The following is a 15,040-nucleotide window of genomic DNA, read 5'->3' as shown; positions in this document are numbered from 1 at the left end:
TTTTATTTATTCGAGATAGAGAGTGAGAGTATGAGTGTATGAGCAGGGCAGGTGGGCAGGGCTGCAGAGGGAGAGGGAGAAACAGGCTCTCTGCTGAGCCGGAAGCCCAATTCAGGGCTTGATCCCAGGAACCTGGGATCACGATCTGAGCCAAAGGCAGGTGCTTAATCGAATGAGCCACCCAAGTGCCCCAGAAACAGAAATTTATTAAAGAACGGGATGGATTAAGAACAGATTGTAAAGAATCTAAAATATCATCAAGTTTTAAAATCAACATTAGAAACAGAAAACAAGAGATTTAACAAAGCAAGAGAACACATTCAGCAATGTAGAAAACCACTGAAGACTCTCCCCAAATGGGGAGATAAAGAACAAAGACCCATATGATGAAGAGAGACATGCCTTCATGGGTAACATGGAATTGAGAGTCATCGTGCAGATTTATTTCTCTCTCTGTAGAAAAGATTATGATAAATTGAACAAATCAATAAAAATATTAAAGGAAAATCCCTGTACTAAAGGAAGATCTGAGCCTGTTAAATAATATTATACATTGGGCAAGTGGAACAAAAAAGAACAAAACCAGGTGGAAACTTCTGGTGAGATTTTAAATTTTACTTTAAAAGATGTAAAATTTTGCTTAACGTTAGTCTCTTTCAGGCAAAGTACAGATAAAACAAAGAAATAAAAAACCGAGAAGGTGAATAAAATGACCACTTCTCAAGCATTAAAACCAGTCACACAGAGAATAAATTGTATGCAAATATGGTTTTTAAATAATGCAAATATAAACATTAGATTCTTTCTCAATTAAAAATTTAAAGATGTATTCAAAATGAACCACAGATGAATTGAAACAACTCAAAATTTCAGACTTGAAACCTCTGGCCCCTTGGGCTATCTCTGAGACTTTGTTCCTAGAGTCCTCTTTGCCTGGATCATTCTCCTACTTCCTTCCTTCTCAGGTTAGCTCATTCCCAGGTTTCATGCTGAATGTCAGCTTTTCTCAGAAGCTCTTCCAGCTCCACCCAGCACTTGTCATGTTTCAGTTTTTGCTTCACCCACTCTGCTTAAACTTCAGGGTTGGTGTCTGTCTCCAAACCGTATCCGGCCGTTACCTCACACAGCACCCACAATGTTCTTGGTGTTTAATCAAGATTTGTTAAATGAGTAAATGAATAATTGATTGAATGAGAGATGCCCTCTCTAAACCCTCTAGAAGAATTTTTAAAAATTATCCTCAAATCAACATTAAGTGTTGCAAGGTGAATAACAAATCATTATATTTGCAGATACTTATTTTCAGAACAAAAATTAATGTTTTCTAATGACTCTATTCTCTTAAGCATAGTTTTAACACATAGGAACAAAACACAGACAACAACAGTGCAATAACTTTACATTTCATGATTTCAAAGTCAAGTGGTTCCTCTTAAGTTTATACTGAATTTTATGATTATATCTAAAATTCAATTTTCTTGATAGGACTTCTTCAAATTAGAACCTATAAATGCTTATCCTTTACAAACTCCTTCCTATATTGCTTAGAAATTCTAATCACATTTTATCAGATTTTACTCCCAGATACACAAAATTCCAATTAATAGGATTTCTGCTATTCTAATATCCAAAGCCAGAAATAAGTGAGGGATCTAAACTTATACTTAAAATTTTTGGTGAGGCACCTGGGCGGCTCAGTTAGGTAAGCATCCAACTCCTGATTTCAGCTTGGGTCATGATATTAGGATCAGGAGATGGAGCCCTGTATCGGGCTCCTTTCTCAGCAGGGCATCTGCTTGAGATTCTCCCTCTGCCTCTCCCCTCCATCCTCTCACTCGCTCTTGCTCGCTCTCTCATACTTTCTCTTGCTGTCTCTCTAAAGTATTTAAGATCTTTTAAAAAAATTTAAATAAATAAAATTATTGATAAATAATTTTTGATAGCATATATGGGGCATATCTATTTATATAAAACCATACTACATAAAAGTTTGAAAAACAAATATCTTATCCAGAGTTAACATATATAAAAAACTATAAATATTGCCTTAAAAATGGAAAGATCTTTTTTCCCATAAATTCAAACAATCTTGACATGTTTTGGAGTGCAAATGAAAAGAACATGGCCAAAAATGTGGTTGTAGTCTTATTTTGTCACACTAGCTGTGTGACCTTTATGTGTGGGCTTTAGCTTCTGTCTCTAGAAATGAAAAGGTTGCATGGAATGGACTCAGGGGTTCTGTAATCATACAGAACTTTGCTTTGTGCTCTAATTTCACCTCTTCCCTCTTACCAGTTCCTCAAGGCATTTACTTTGTATACTGGTTTTATTTTTTCAACAAGTATTTATGAGTGGCCACTATGTGCCAGAAAGCTTGCTAGGCACTAGAAATCTAGAAGGTTAGGGAAAATATGGCTGTAGTTCACATAAACCTTATAGCTTAGTGCACAAGATGGACATTCAACAATAAGTTTTTTACATTGTGATGATCTTGAGAAGGAAAAACTTCACCTTGCTCTGTGGGTTATAATAGGTGAGCTAATTTAGACTGGACGCATCAAGGAGACCACAATGAAGAAGTGGCATTTAAAGTGAGGAACAGGAATCTAAAAAAAGGAAGAGGTGGCCCCTGGGTGGCTCGGTGAGTTGAGCATCCACCTTGGCTCAGGTCATGATATAGGAGTCCTGGGATCAAGCCCCACATCGGGCTCCTTGCTCAGCTGGAAGTCTGTATCTCCCTCTCCCTCTGCCCTTCCCCCCTGCTCCTTCTCTCTTTCTCTCACTCTCTCAAGTAAATAAAATCTAAAAAATAATATAATTTAAAAATACAGCAAGGAATAGAAGGAAGCACATCCCAAGCTTCCAGGGCTATAGCACCAAATATGGAATAGCCCTGAGGAGGCAGAGGTGGACAGATTCAAGGAACTGAAAGGAAAACAACGTGGCTAAGGTATTGCAAGTAAAGGGTGCAGGCACAAGTGACAGGGTCTTCTCTAGACTATTTTGGGACACTGGATTTTATTGTAAGTGCAGGGAGCTCACTGGGTAGGGATACTGAACCTGAAATTAGAATCCCACTCCCTCTCACTAGCTGTGTGACCTTGGGCAGTTTCTTCATTTAGAAGATTAGATAAATCTGTGTAAATAAAGTACCCAGAACAGTACCCATACAATGCAGTGTCCATTGTTATTATTTGCATCGTCCTTCCTGGCTTCAGGACACTGAACAGCTAGCTGAGAGGAAGGAGCACCTCATTCAAAACACTAGGATGGAGTTCGGGGCACATCTCTTCCCTTACAGACTGATTCTACAGTAAAATGAGGGGATTTTAAACAAAACTGTAATAACTGAATTGCAATACTAAAAAGTAACTCAATGAACAGAAAGGTGCTCTTGAATCTTCTCTGAATGTTTTTAAGGATTTTATTTACTTATTTGAGAGAGAGAGAGAGAGAGAGAGAGAGAGAGAGAAAGAGGCACATGGGTGGAGGGGGAGAGGAAGAGAGAGAGAATCTCAAGCATACTCCCTGCAGGGCTCGATCTCATGACCTTGAGATCATGACTAGGATATTTTTAGATTAAATGGATGCTGTGATTTTGGAAAAACATTTAAGAATTCTTGCTTTGGAGCTGTCATCATTTAGTTCAGGAAGACAAAAAATGGCTTCCATCTAAGTTTTCTCCAAAATGCTTATGCACTGAGTATACCATCATTTCTAGCTGTCTTTCTCCAACAGGGAATCTTCTAGAACCTCTATAACCACCTAACTTTACTGCTTTTCTTTGCAATTTAGAAACCTCAGCATATAGACTTCTCATCCATGTTGACAATGTGAATAGGATCTGCAAACAAAAAAACGAAGCTTTGGATAAAAAATCAACTGTTTCAATGGAAGACATCCTATAATTTACTTTTGTCTCCTGTCCTTTGCTTCAATTCTTAATTTTTAAAAGGATTTCTTGGAGTTTTAATACATCTTTTCTTTTCATCAAATGAAAACTCAATGTTCTTAAATTTGCCTATATTTTCATATAATATTTAATTATCTCTTATTTCACAATTTCAGTACAATGTACCCAGGCACACAAAAAAAGTAGCAAGACCTGAGTCGTCCCCTTAAAAAGAGGATAGTAAGTGATGGACAAGCAAACATAGTGGAGGATGAACAAGGAGGAAAGAAACTGAAAGGCTGGGCAACACAGATGATGATACAGTATCAGTGGATAAAAGGGAAATCAGGGTAGTAAACACCAGATGCTACTTTATAAAATTAATTTCTGTCTTTTTAGTTCGCTGATGTTCCCCAGGCATATAGTTTATCACCTGATGGTTTGATGGTGTGGTTTATCACTAGACTAAGATAGCAGCACTTCATTAAAATTAAAATGATGAGTTCACTAATTTAAGTCAAAATTAAAATGATAAGAGTTCACAAATTTAAGTCATTCATTCATTTATCCACAGTACATTTCCAGCTTCTCATAGGACATAAAAATGAGGTCTAATTTGCTAACTGGCTGTTTTAGCAAGGATACAAACTAGCCTCTCTGGAAGTGTTCCATATTTTATTTCCCCCTATAAACATTTGTGCAATGGGCTTCTGAAATGAAGAATCCCTTTCATGCTTCTCTATTTCTCTTTCCGCATTTTTCCTATGAGATAAATAAGCTTTTCTCCGATTCTGGATTGATCTTACAAAATCTCAGTCCCATTATTATAGCTGTCCCTCTGTACCCAGCATGGCAACATAATGACAAACCTGGGGATGCATTAGGAGACAGAAAACAAACTGAGGAAAGCAAGAAACTGGAGAACAAAGACAAAGTTAAAAATTAGGCTGCTACATTACTTTCAAGTGATTTAACAGTTAATATGGGAACATAAGTCCTCTTTTTAAGATGTTTATAATCTTGAATTATTACAAGTATAATTTCTTCATCAAACCATGGAGAAGCTAATGAGATAAAATCTTCAAGGGAAGTCAAGAGTAAACATTTTGAAGAGTTGTGTTAGACACAAAGAAGCATAACTTTGTTTTCTTTCACAGCACAGATGTTATATGCAGGTGAAATACTACAGGCAGAAAAAATCCACACAATACGCACTGCTTACTTCAGTCTTTTTCCTGTGACCTATTAGATAGGATTCTGTGGGATATGTCTCCATATGGCATTATCTTAACTCCTCAGGGACGTTTGCCAAGTAAGAGCTTTTGACAATCCTTTATAATGAATCATACTATCATTTTTCTCTTTCTCAGTAATTCCTCTGTTGTCTGGCTATTTGTCTTCTCCTCCTGACCTGCTACCAAGTAATCAGAAAGTTAAAGTGGAGCTCTAACATAATGGACGTAAAGGAGGAAAGGTTTTAAAGACCTTCCAATTGCCTGAACATGTAAATGTTCACAGATATTTTGAAGACCTGAATTGAACCGATGTGCTTGCTGATTAAAGGGAAGGATGTCCTTTCTGCATGGATCTCAGTGCCAGCCACAAATATGGATATGATCCCCAGCCCAGACTCTCCCAACAGCTATAGCTGTAATGTGAGTCTCCTAAACCTTTGTAGAACAAAGTGAGAGACACACTGTCTCTCCATTTTAGCAGCAGTTTAATATGCATCCTCTTTCTTTCTTTCCATGACACAGGATTTTAACACTTACCCCGATAGCTGCTAAGATTGGGGCTTGGTAAATCCACTTGATGTTTCCAGCACTAAGTTCCCAGCATCTGAGACATGAAAAAGAACTTTCATGAATAAATTGGCAAAGCAAATAGGCAGTGAGAATTAAGTAGCACTTTAAGTTTTACTGAACATTCCAGTCCCAAGCTTTTTATTAAAAATAAGTAGACAGGGATCTCTGGGTGGCGCAGCGGTTTAGTGCCTGCCTTTGGCCCAGGGCGCGATCCTGGAGACCCAGGATCGAATCCCACGTCGGGCTCCCTGCATGGAGCCTGCTTCTCCCTCTGCCTATGTCTCTGCCTCTGTGTGTGTGTGTGTGTGTGTGTGTGTGTGTGTGTGTGTGTGACTATCATAAATAAATAAAATTTTTAAAAAGACTATTTAAAAAATAAGTCTTTAAAAAAATAAAAATAAAAATAAGTAGACAAAAAGAAATCTCAAAAAACGCCCAAACCAGTTTAAAAAAAAATGTGTAATGGGTCCTAGTTTCCATACTATTAGTGGTAGAGGAATATAAAGATCGTTTATTTTTTATAGCAACAAGATTCAAAACCACATTTCCCGAACCACAAAAAAAAATGTTGCCTTTTAAATGTGGTGTACCTGGGGGCACTTGAGTGGCTCAGTCATTTGAGCATCTGACTCTGACTCTTGTTTTGGCTCAGGTCATGATCTTAGGGTTACGGATAGATCCCTATGACAGGCTCCATGATCAATGTGGGGTGCCTGCTTCTCTACTCCCTCCTCCTTTGCCCTCCCCCTCCTTACTCATTCTCTTTCTCTCTGAAATAATCATAAATAAATAAACAAATAAATGTGGTGCACCTGATACTTCATTTTTCTTATCACTGGAATGATAAAGCTCTCTCACTTTCAGAAGTTCTAGTAATTCTGTGTTATTACACATTGTAGAATACTGACAATAATGCATAAGTCAAAATGAATGAGTCAAAATTGCTACAGGATTTGAAGATGCAACCTGATGTCTCTGGGACTCATTTTATTCATCTTTCAAATCAGCGGATTGAACCAAAAAATGCCTTAGGATTTATTTTCTCTAAAATTCCAAATCTGTTACACGGTTCTACATCTCATGGTAAAATTATTTAGCATTATCTAGTACCTCTTTGCTTACTCAACCCACCCACTTCCAAGAAATCAATTAGCAGACACTATGTTTTCTTGGACATTTCCAGTATCATTGTATATACGCAGCAATGACGATAATGTTGATAACATTAACCCTCAACTGTTAACGTAACATTTGTATGGAAGGTGGAGTTTACAAAGCCATTTCATAGATGGGATTTCATCGATTTTCAAATCTACCCCCTGTAAACTCAATCTTACTCATAGCCAGGAATACTCTCATTTTACAAATGGGAAGGCTGAGACACCAAAACTGCCAATTAACGAATAGATGAGAATATACATTTCCTAGTAACTCACAACTTGCATGGAGTCAAACATTCTCTTTGCTCAACAGACACTCAACAAATGGAGGAAAGTGGCTAAATAGATCCCTAAGAACTGATCCGTAAGCATTGGAGAGTTCTCTATTATGAAACAGAGAATTTCACTCCTGCCCATTTGTAATTCAATTGGTTTTTTTAATCTGACAGTTACACATGCACATCAAGAGTAATAAGATAGTATATAAGAAAGGGATAATTATAGAATCTACATACAAAATGCAGTAATTTGAGAGAGATTTTACATGCGGGAGTGGCGCATCTGAAACATCCTGAAATGGTAGAGTACTTGTAGTTATAGTTTCCCTTTCTGAACACCATGAAATGCAGATATAATTTTATCATGTGAATGAGAAACACATGTGCTAGTAACGTTGTACACTTCCATGCAGTACAAATGCACGAGCTTGAACTCGTATCTCAGCAAAAAAAAAAAAATATGAACTATTGAAAATTCCATGATAGGTAATGGACTATTTCTGATTAAGGGAATAGGAAGCACTACAACAGGTAGAAGGACAAAGGGTAGATATAATGAAAATTGTCCTGTGTACAATGGGCATTGCCCACGGTGCACTCCTCATTATCAGGGGTATCTAAACAACTGAAGAGTGAGCAGCTGTCAGGGGTATCATAAAAGAATCCCTCTACAACATTCCTCCTCCACAGAAAACAAATACTACTGATCTTCATAGAAACCTCTAGTCTGCTCATAGTATTTATTGAGTGACTCTGGAGCCCCATCATCTAGACAAATTCCTTCTCTACCACTCATGGCTACGCAATGCCAGGTACAACTTTTCTGGCCTCAGTCTCATAGGGTTGATACGAAGTCCAATTAAATTACTATTTGCATAACCCTTAGAAAGTGTCTAGAATGTATCATTCAAAATTGCTAGCTTCATCTTTATTATTATTTTTCTCCTATCTTTCCCCCACGTAGTGGAAATGATCTTTACAAAATGCAAATTTATTGTCATTATCACTGAAAAAAAACCCCAAATATCCTAGTATGATCTATAAAGGTCTGGAAGATTCTGGCCCCCATTTCTTCTCCAGCCTCATTTTTAAGCTCTAACTTTAGCAGAATCAAGGCTCCACCAAATTGAGAAGATAAATATCATTAGCTAGGATTAATGAAAGGATAAATCTTGCTTTCTAATGGAATAACAATAAATAAAAACATTATTTTTGATCAGACATTATGTGGGAAAGGCTGATGTGGCTCCAACTGAGAGAAGAGATCTGAATATTGCCCATCCCAGGACTCAGGTGGTGTGGCCCTTCCACATGCTTGCATCATTCCGGTGTATTAACTTACCCATCTCTTTCCCTTGCTTCTCACAATACATTTAAAATAATATTTTAAAGTAAAGAGGTTCAGCATCCTGATCAGGTCCATGAGTCTTTCTGTCCTCTGAGATGTATCAAAGGCTACAATCACATCAAGGTAATTTCCTACATGACATCCCTAAAGGGACATGTGATCAATAATAGCAGCAAGTGTAAATTCCAGGCAGGAAGACTGAGTCTTGAGAAAATCTGTGGCTCTCTCTTTACTTCTCCTTTTTTCACTCACCTTGCATCAGCCAGAGTTGCTCGTGCCACAGCCCAGGCCACAACAAATACTGCTGGGAACCCTGCAATCAAAAAGGGAATCAGAGACCATATTTAATATTAAGGGAATTTTTAATCTCATACTCAGCACACATAAGAATATACTATTAAAATTTGAAAGAGAGAAAGACATGGTAAATGCTGATATATCAACAAGAAATTCCATTTAGTCTTCATCTTGTCCACTTAAGTGAGCAAGGTACCTTGCCGTCATTTGTTCCTTAAAGTCTAAAGATTGAAGGTTGGCCCAATTTTCCCTTAAGGGATATAGGATCAAGCTTTATGGGGAAGGAATAGAGGTTGTTGGGTCCAGAAGCAGGCAGTGATTGGAGCACTGGACTTTGACTCCTGCCACCCTGACAGCTACATGCTCTCAAGGAGGAGTGAAGCAACATGACAGATGTCATGAGGAGCAGCGGGGAGGCTATTTTAAAAAATTCAAACTTAGCCATTCTAAAAGTGCAAACCATAAAGAAGCTATACTGAGAAGTTATAAAATTGGGAAGTTTGGATCAGTTTAGCCTCTTCTTTCTGTGGGCTTCATATCGGCTCAACTTAAGCATTTGCATGCATTTAGACCATAGCAAAGGGTGGCCACTACGTGAATCTGATGATTTGAGCATGAGATATGCATCTCTCATAAGTGTTAAACACCTCATGAGCTTGCAATGTCAAATCTATTACAGTGACTTTCCACAAGTCTGAAAAGGCTGCCCATGGTAAAGGCTGACTGTCTAGTTCATGTTATAGTTGATTAGACTCTTGACATCACATACAAAAATTCACAAACCATAACTTTTATGGAACACGACAAAACAGGACCAAAGGATTTAATGGACAACTTCTTATTCTGTGGAATTTATGAAAGTGGTTTTAAAAAAGGAAAGAGAGAGTATAATGGAAACACTGCAGAAGTTAAGAAGCACCTATAAAGGGACAGGAAAAGTTTTAATCTACCTTAGATTATTGAACACAATATTAAACTCTTCACTTTTAAAAACACATTTGTCATTTTTCAAATACTCTTATTTTAGCAAAAAAAGTGGAAAAGAATAGGTTCAGATGAAGGAAAATGCCATTAAAAGTGAAAATAAGATGATTCACTGCAATAGAAAATGTTCTGGCCTCCTCAGTGATCACTTAATTGAATTTAACCTCAGCCTGCTGGTGTGGCTATTTAATTTTATGATTCCACATTCAAATCTTATTTATTGTTTGTATAGAACATCTAAATTTCAAACATCATAAATAAATATGCTCAAACTCTATGTTCCAAGAAATTGTTTGTTTGTTTTTTTCGAAGTAAATCTCAATTCTGGTTATTTTTTAGGTTCACTTCACATATTTTATCTATCTTTCTATTATCTATATATCTACCCATCTGCCTATCCAACCATCCATCTATCCCATAACCATTTATTAAGCGTGTGTCAAGTTTCAGAAGATAAAACAATAAACAGATCAACAATATCCCTTTTTTTCTTAAGCATATTCTGGAAGGAGATACAAAATTAATAACATAACTTTGGTTATCAATCAGCACTATGAAGAAAAAACAAGAATGATGCTGTATAATGAAGTAGAGCTCCTTCTGACAGGGTGGTTCAAAAGGCCTGATGTAGCTTCCTTTACTGATTTCCTGCCTTGGCTATCTTTAAAAAGCATCTGTCTTTGATCAGAATTTTCACATTTTCTCATTTCCAGGTCTTTATCTTTTGCTTCCTTTACAATCTCCTGATCAAGCAATTTCCTGAATAACGTTCTATACACATTGATCAATGGTGCTTGAGTTGGAATTCTGTTTTAGATGATAGATAGAACAAATATTTTACATTAGACACCATGTCTTAATGAAATTACTTTTCTCATCATCTTGGAATATTCTCGCTCACAAAACTAGCACAGACACAACCATGGAAGAAAAAAAAATTGAAAGCATTCTGGGATTGAAGGATTTTTGATCACCAAACTTAGTATCATATTATTACATAATTGAGAACACATAAATACAGGGGGAAATTTTTGAAATTTAGATTTTATTTTAAATTTAAATGCTAATTTAAGTAAATTTAATGTAAATTTGAATGTTACTCAATATATGCATTTACCTTGAGAGCAGTTATATTCACAAAATATCAGTATAAATACGTATCTCTGAGAGGGAGGCAGTCTCTAGCCTAAAAAGAACTAGATGTGGGTTCTTGTGTGGCTCCATTAAAATGAAGTTTTGGACTAATAGTAGTCAAAAGGTTTTCGCAACTAAACCCGTTCTTCAAATAAAAACTTATGCAGCAACCAGCTGCATAAAACAGAGATGCTCTGAAGCCAAAGAGGGTTAATAGTATCTTCTCACCTTGGTCTATGTAGTTTCATCTTGCTTGGGATTTTCCAGAAGCTTCATAGAACCATACCACACCCTTACCCTCCTCCTGTGGTGCTACTGTACTATTGTAAAGTCACAGGTTGATCATAAAGTGTAAAGTTGGGAAGCCTGGGTGGGTCAGTGGTTAAATGTGTCTGCCTTCAGCTCAGGGAGTGATCCTGGAGTTCTGGGATCAAGTTCCACATCGGGCTCTCTGCATGGAGCTGGCTTCTCCCTCTGCCTATGTCTCTGCCTCTCTCTTTCTCATGAATGAATAAATAAAAATCTTTTTAAAAATAAATAAAGTGTAAAGTTAGTTCTAAAAAGTAGAGACCCATCATGACATAGGATGCCTAGCTTTGCTACCGACATATAGTAGTATCTTTCCAACCAGAAACCTTGATTCTCCTAGGAATCCATCATGTTGACTGCTCAGAGATGTAGCTCTAGGCTATGCTTCCAGTTCCCTCACTACTCATCACAGAATGCTGGAATTCAAAACCCATCACCTATGTTTTATTCATTCTCCATATGATTTTGGCATAATTGTTCTCAACTCTCACGATATTCTAAGCCAGTACTGAATGAGTACATCTCTCTTTCCAGAAAATTGCAAAGGCTTTGAAGTCTTCCATTGTTATAAAGAAGAGTGTCTATTTATGAAAAGTTAGAAGAGCTACCTCTTCCTGAGATGTAATTGCTACAGGAAACAAAAGAAATATTTAAAAAATATATCTAATTTATAATCCAAAAAATTAGAAGAATTATTAGAAGAATAGAGTAAGGTATTGTGGGAAAAGATCAGTCTGAAACAGAAGAGTTACAATAAAAAAGAAAATATGTTTACTGAATTAAATATTGCCAGTGGGCAGAAAGTGTAAAAGATTGAATTGATGGAGATAAAATGAAATCTTGAAACCAGCTGAACTCACTAAGATAAATCTATGTAATTGTTACAACTATAAATCTAAACACGACTATAATTTGTTTTCTTTAGAAGAGGTAATAGTCTATATAATTTTAAATGGTTAGGAGCATGGGTAGCCTTAGTGGCTCAGCAGTTTAGTGCCGCCTTCAGCCCAGGGCCTGATCCTGGAGACCCGGGATTGAGTCCCACGTCGGGCTCCCTGCATGGGGCCTACTCCTCCCTCTGCCTGTGTCTCTGCCTCTCTCTCTCTGTCTCTCATGAATAAATTTAAAAAATCTTTTAAAAAAATAAAAAATAAGTGGTTAGGAGCAAAACCCCAAATTATATGTACAAAGTTTGGGGAAAATGATAAGCAGAGAGATTCAACTTTTGTATCTTTCATAAAGTAGGGTTAAAATTTTGATCTTTTTTAACTCTAATTGTTAAATGTAATTTTAACTTTAAGGCAACTTTCAGCATATGTAATAATGGCATTAAAAATCATAAGGGAAGGGAGAGATAGCTTTTCTAGATTTTTAAATTTTGCTTGAAGCCAATTGAAAATTATTAATTGTATGAAGGTATTGACTATCATAAATTTTTTGGAGAACAGATCTTATGAACTAAATATTTTGAAAATAATATATATATGATCAGAACAGCGAAACACAAAATAAAATAACCTATAGGGTCAGACTACATGCTTATTGTGTGCAGAGAACTTAACACATCTGTATTTCAATTATATTTACTGCCAACTGGATAATCAAAAAATATTTGCTGAATTGAGATCACCTGATACAGAGATAATAAATCTCCTGATTATCTTCAGAGAATACAGAATATGAAAATATTCTACAGGAAAGCTTGGCAGTGGAGATACGACTACATGGTATAATCAGGATACGTGATCTTATATGATAATATGTACATTCTGGCATCTTATCTGACAGCTGAGAATTAAGGATGATTGCTAATATAGAAGCAAATTACCACATTAAGTAAGGATAAAGAAATAAGACTGACACCTTTTAAACACAAAATCAAATACATAGAAAAAATAATGTATACTTGAAAGAACAAAATGGAACCAAGAATAAAGTGCCTTATTTATGAGAAAATTGAAGCAAGAATAGGGAAAATTTAGAATGTGATTGGTTGAAAAACAAATAATATAGTCATCTTTGGAATTTGCCTTTACTCCTCTATACATCTTGTTTTGTGATGAAGATGTGTAAAAACAGTTATTTTAAACATTTGCCTTCAATTTACTAAAGGTCAGATACGGCAGCATCTGCTCCTCTTTAGATTGTAATTTCCTTCCCTTCCAATTTATTCTTAAGAATCAGCAAGGGCAGCCCAGGTGGCTCAGCAGTTTAGCGCCGCCATCAGCCCAGAGCATGATCCTGGAGTCCCAGGATTGAGTCCCATGTTGGGCTCCCTGCATGGAGCCTGCTTCTCCCTCTGCCTGTGTCTCTGCCTCTGTGTGTATGTGTGCGTGTGTGTGTCTCATGAATAAATAAAATCTTAAAAAAAAGAATCAGCAAATCAATGTAAGTAATATAGTCCCACATGTCACTATAATGTGAGTAGTAAAGTTCTGACTATTTATTTAGCTGAAGAGAGCTTAAAGTTATCATGGTTGGGTCCAATGAGTAACAAAGGAATCCAAGCACTCCTCTCTAGTGAAGCCAATAAATCACATCATTGGAAGGAAGTATGAAATTGAATTCACTACAAATTACTCGAGTAGAAGATCCTGCAAAGCAGCTATAATGGTTTTGATCATTATTTTTCTTATAGGAATTTAGAAAAATGAGTCAGAAAGCAAAATGATATTCTAAAATCAGACTGTCTATTAATCAAATAGACTTCAGTATTTACTTCATTAAATAGAGCTACATTTAAGTAATGGACAGATATTCTTTCTTCTTGAGACTTTATTTATTTGAGAGAGAGAGCATGGGCATGCAAACACATGAGTGGGGGGAAGGGGCAGAGGCAGAGAATCTCAAGCAGACTCTGGGCTGAGCTTGGAGCCTGATGCAGGCCTGAGGCAGGACTGTACTTGGGGCTTAATCTCACCATCCTGAGATCATGACCTGAGCTGAAACCAAGAGTTAGGTGCTTAACAGCCTGAGTTACCCAGGCACCCCAGTAGCAGGGAGATATTCTTTAAAGAATATTACTATAATTATATATGCCCTAAACTAGAGCATTTTTAAAGTGGAGTAGCAAAGAGAGAGAGTCAGAAGGTAGACTAAGTGGGGAACTGTAATTCTATAAAGATTGGTTATTAGTGTTTTAGGTTGTGGTTAATTGTATGTGATATATCACATGTAAAACGCTTTCCAAGCAACCTTCTGTGTAAAGCCTAGTTGCTCTTCTGTTTGTTCTTAAACCATTTGATGAAAAGAAGACTTCAAGTAATAATGCTTATCTACTGTAGTCATCATTCCAATGCCAAAGTTCTTGTGGGCAAATCAATGAACTTGTTATAGAAAGGTAAGAAATTCATACTCATATAGAAGCTAACTATGATGCAGGAAAACACGTGAGGATTCGAACCTGACAGCCAAGAAAGAATTCTTGAGATGTCTTTGGTGCAAAAAGGTGATTTTACTAAAGCATGTCTTTGGTGCAAAAAGGTGATTTTATTAAAGCACCAAGACAGGACTCATGGGCAGAAAGAGCTGTACCGGGGTCATGAGGAGTAGCCTATTATATATTTCAAGTTGGGAAGGGGTAAGTCCCTAAGGAACTTTGGAAGCAAGGTTTCCAGGACCTTGAGGGGGGCTACATATTGTTGGGAAATGGTCATTTATTACTAATAAAACCTGAGTCATGAGACCCTTCAGATGTGTATCAGTGAGTCATTTGCTTGGGGGACATCACCAAAATATATTTGTGGCATAGAGATAAAGGAAGTTTCCAAAGGAATTTCTATATGTTAAAATAGATTTACAGGATCTTGGGGGTTTGGCTAAGACTACCTGTT

At 36.7% G+C, this 15,040-nt stretch overlaps 1 protein-coding gene across 1 annotated transcript in view; it reads right to left on the bottom strand.

Moving 5' to 3' along the window:
* The window catches only part of PTH2R (parathyroid hormone 2 receptor), a 61,350-nt gene that overhangs the window by 20,101 nt on the left and 26,209 nt on the right, over positions 1–15,040 (bottom strand). The window contains exons 7-8 of the mRNA XM_041737580.1: positions 8,736–8,796; positions 5,665–5,731 (exon numbers count right to left, since the gene is read on the bottom strand). Coding sequence (XP_041593514.1) covers positions 5,665–5,731; positions 8,736–8,796 — 128 coding nt within the window. The remainder of the gene's footprint in view (positions 1–5,664; positions 5,732–8,735; positions 8,797–15,040) is intronic.

This window comes from Vulpes lagopus, chromosome 22, assembly GCF_018345385.1.
Source record: "Vulpes lagopus strain Blue_001 chromosome 22, ASM1834538v1, whole genome shotgun sequence".
NCBI lineage: Eukaryota > Metazoa > Chordata > Mammalia > Carnivora > Canidae > Vulpes > Vulpes lagopus.
The sequence above is the reverse complement of the archived record's forward strand: the minus strand, read 5'-3'. Positions and strand labels throughout refer to the sequence as shown.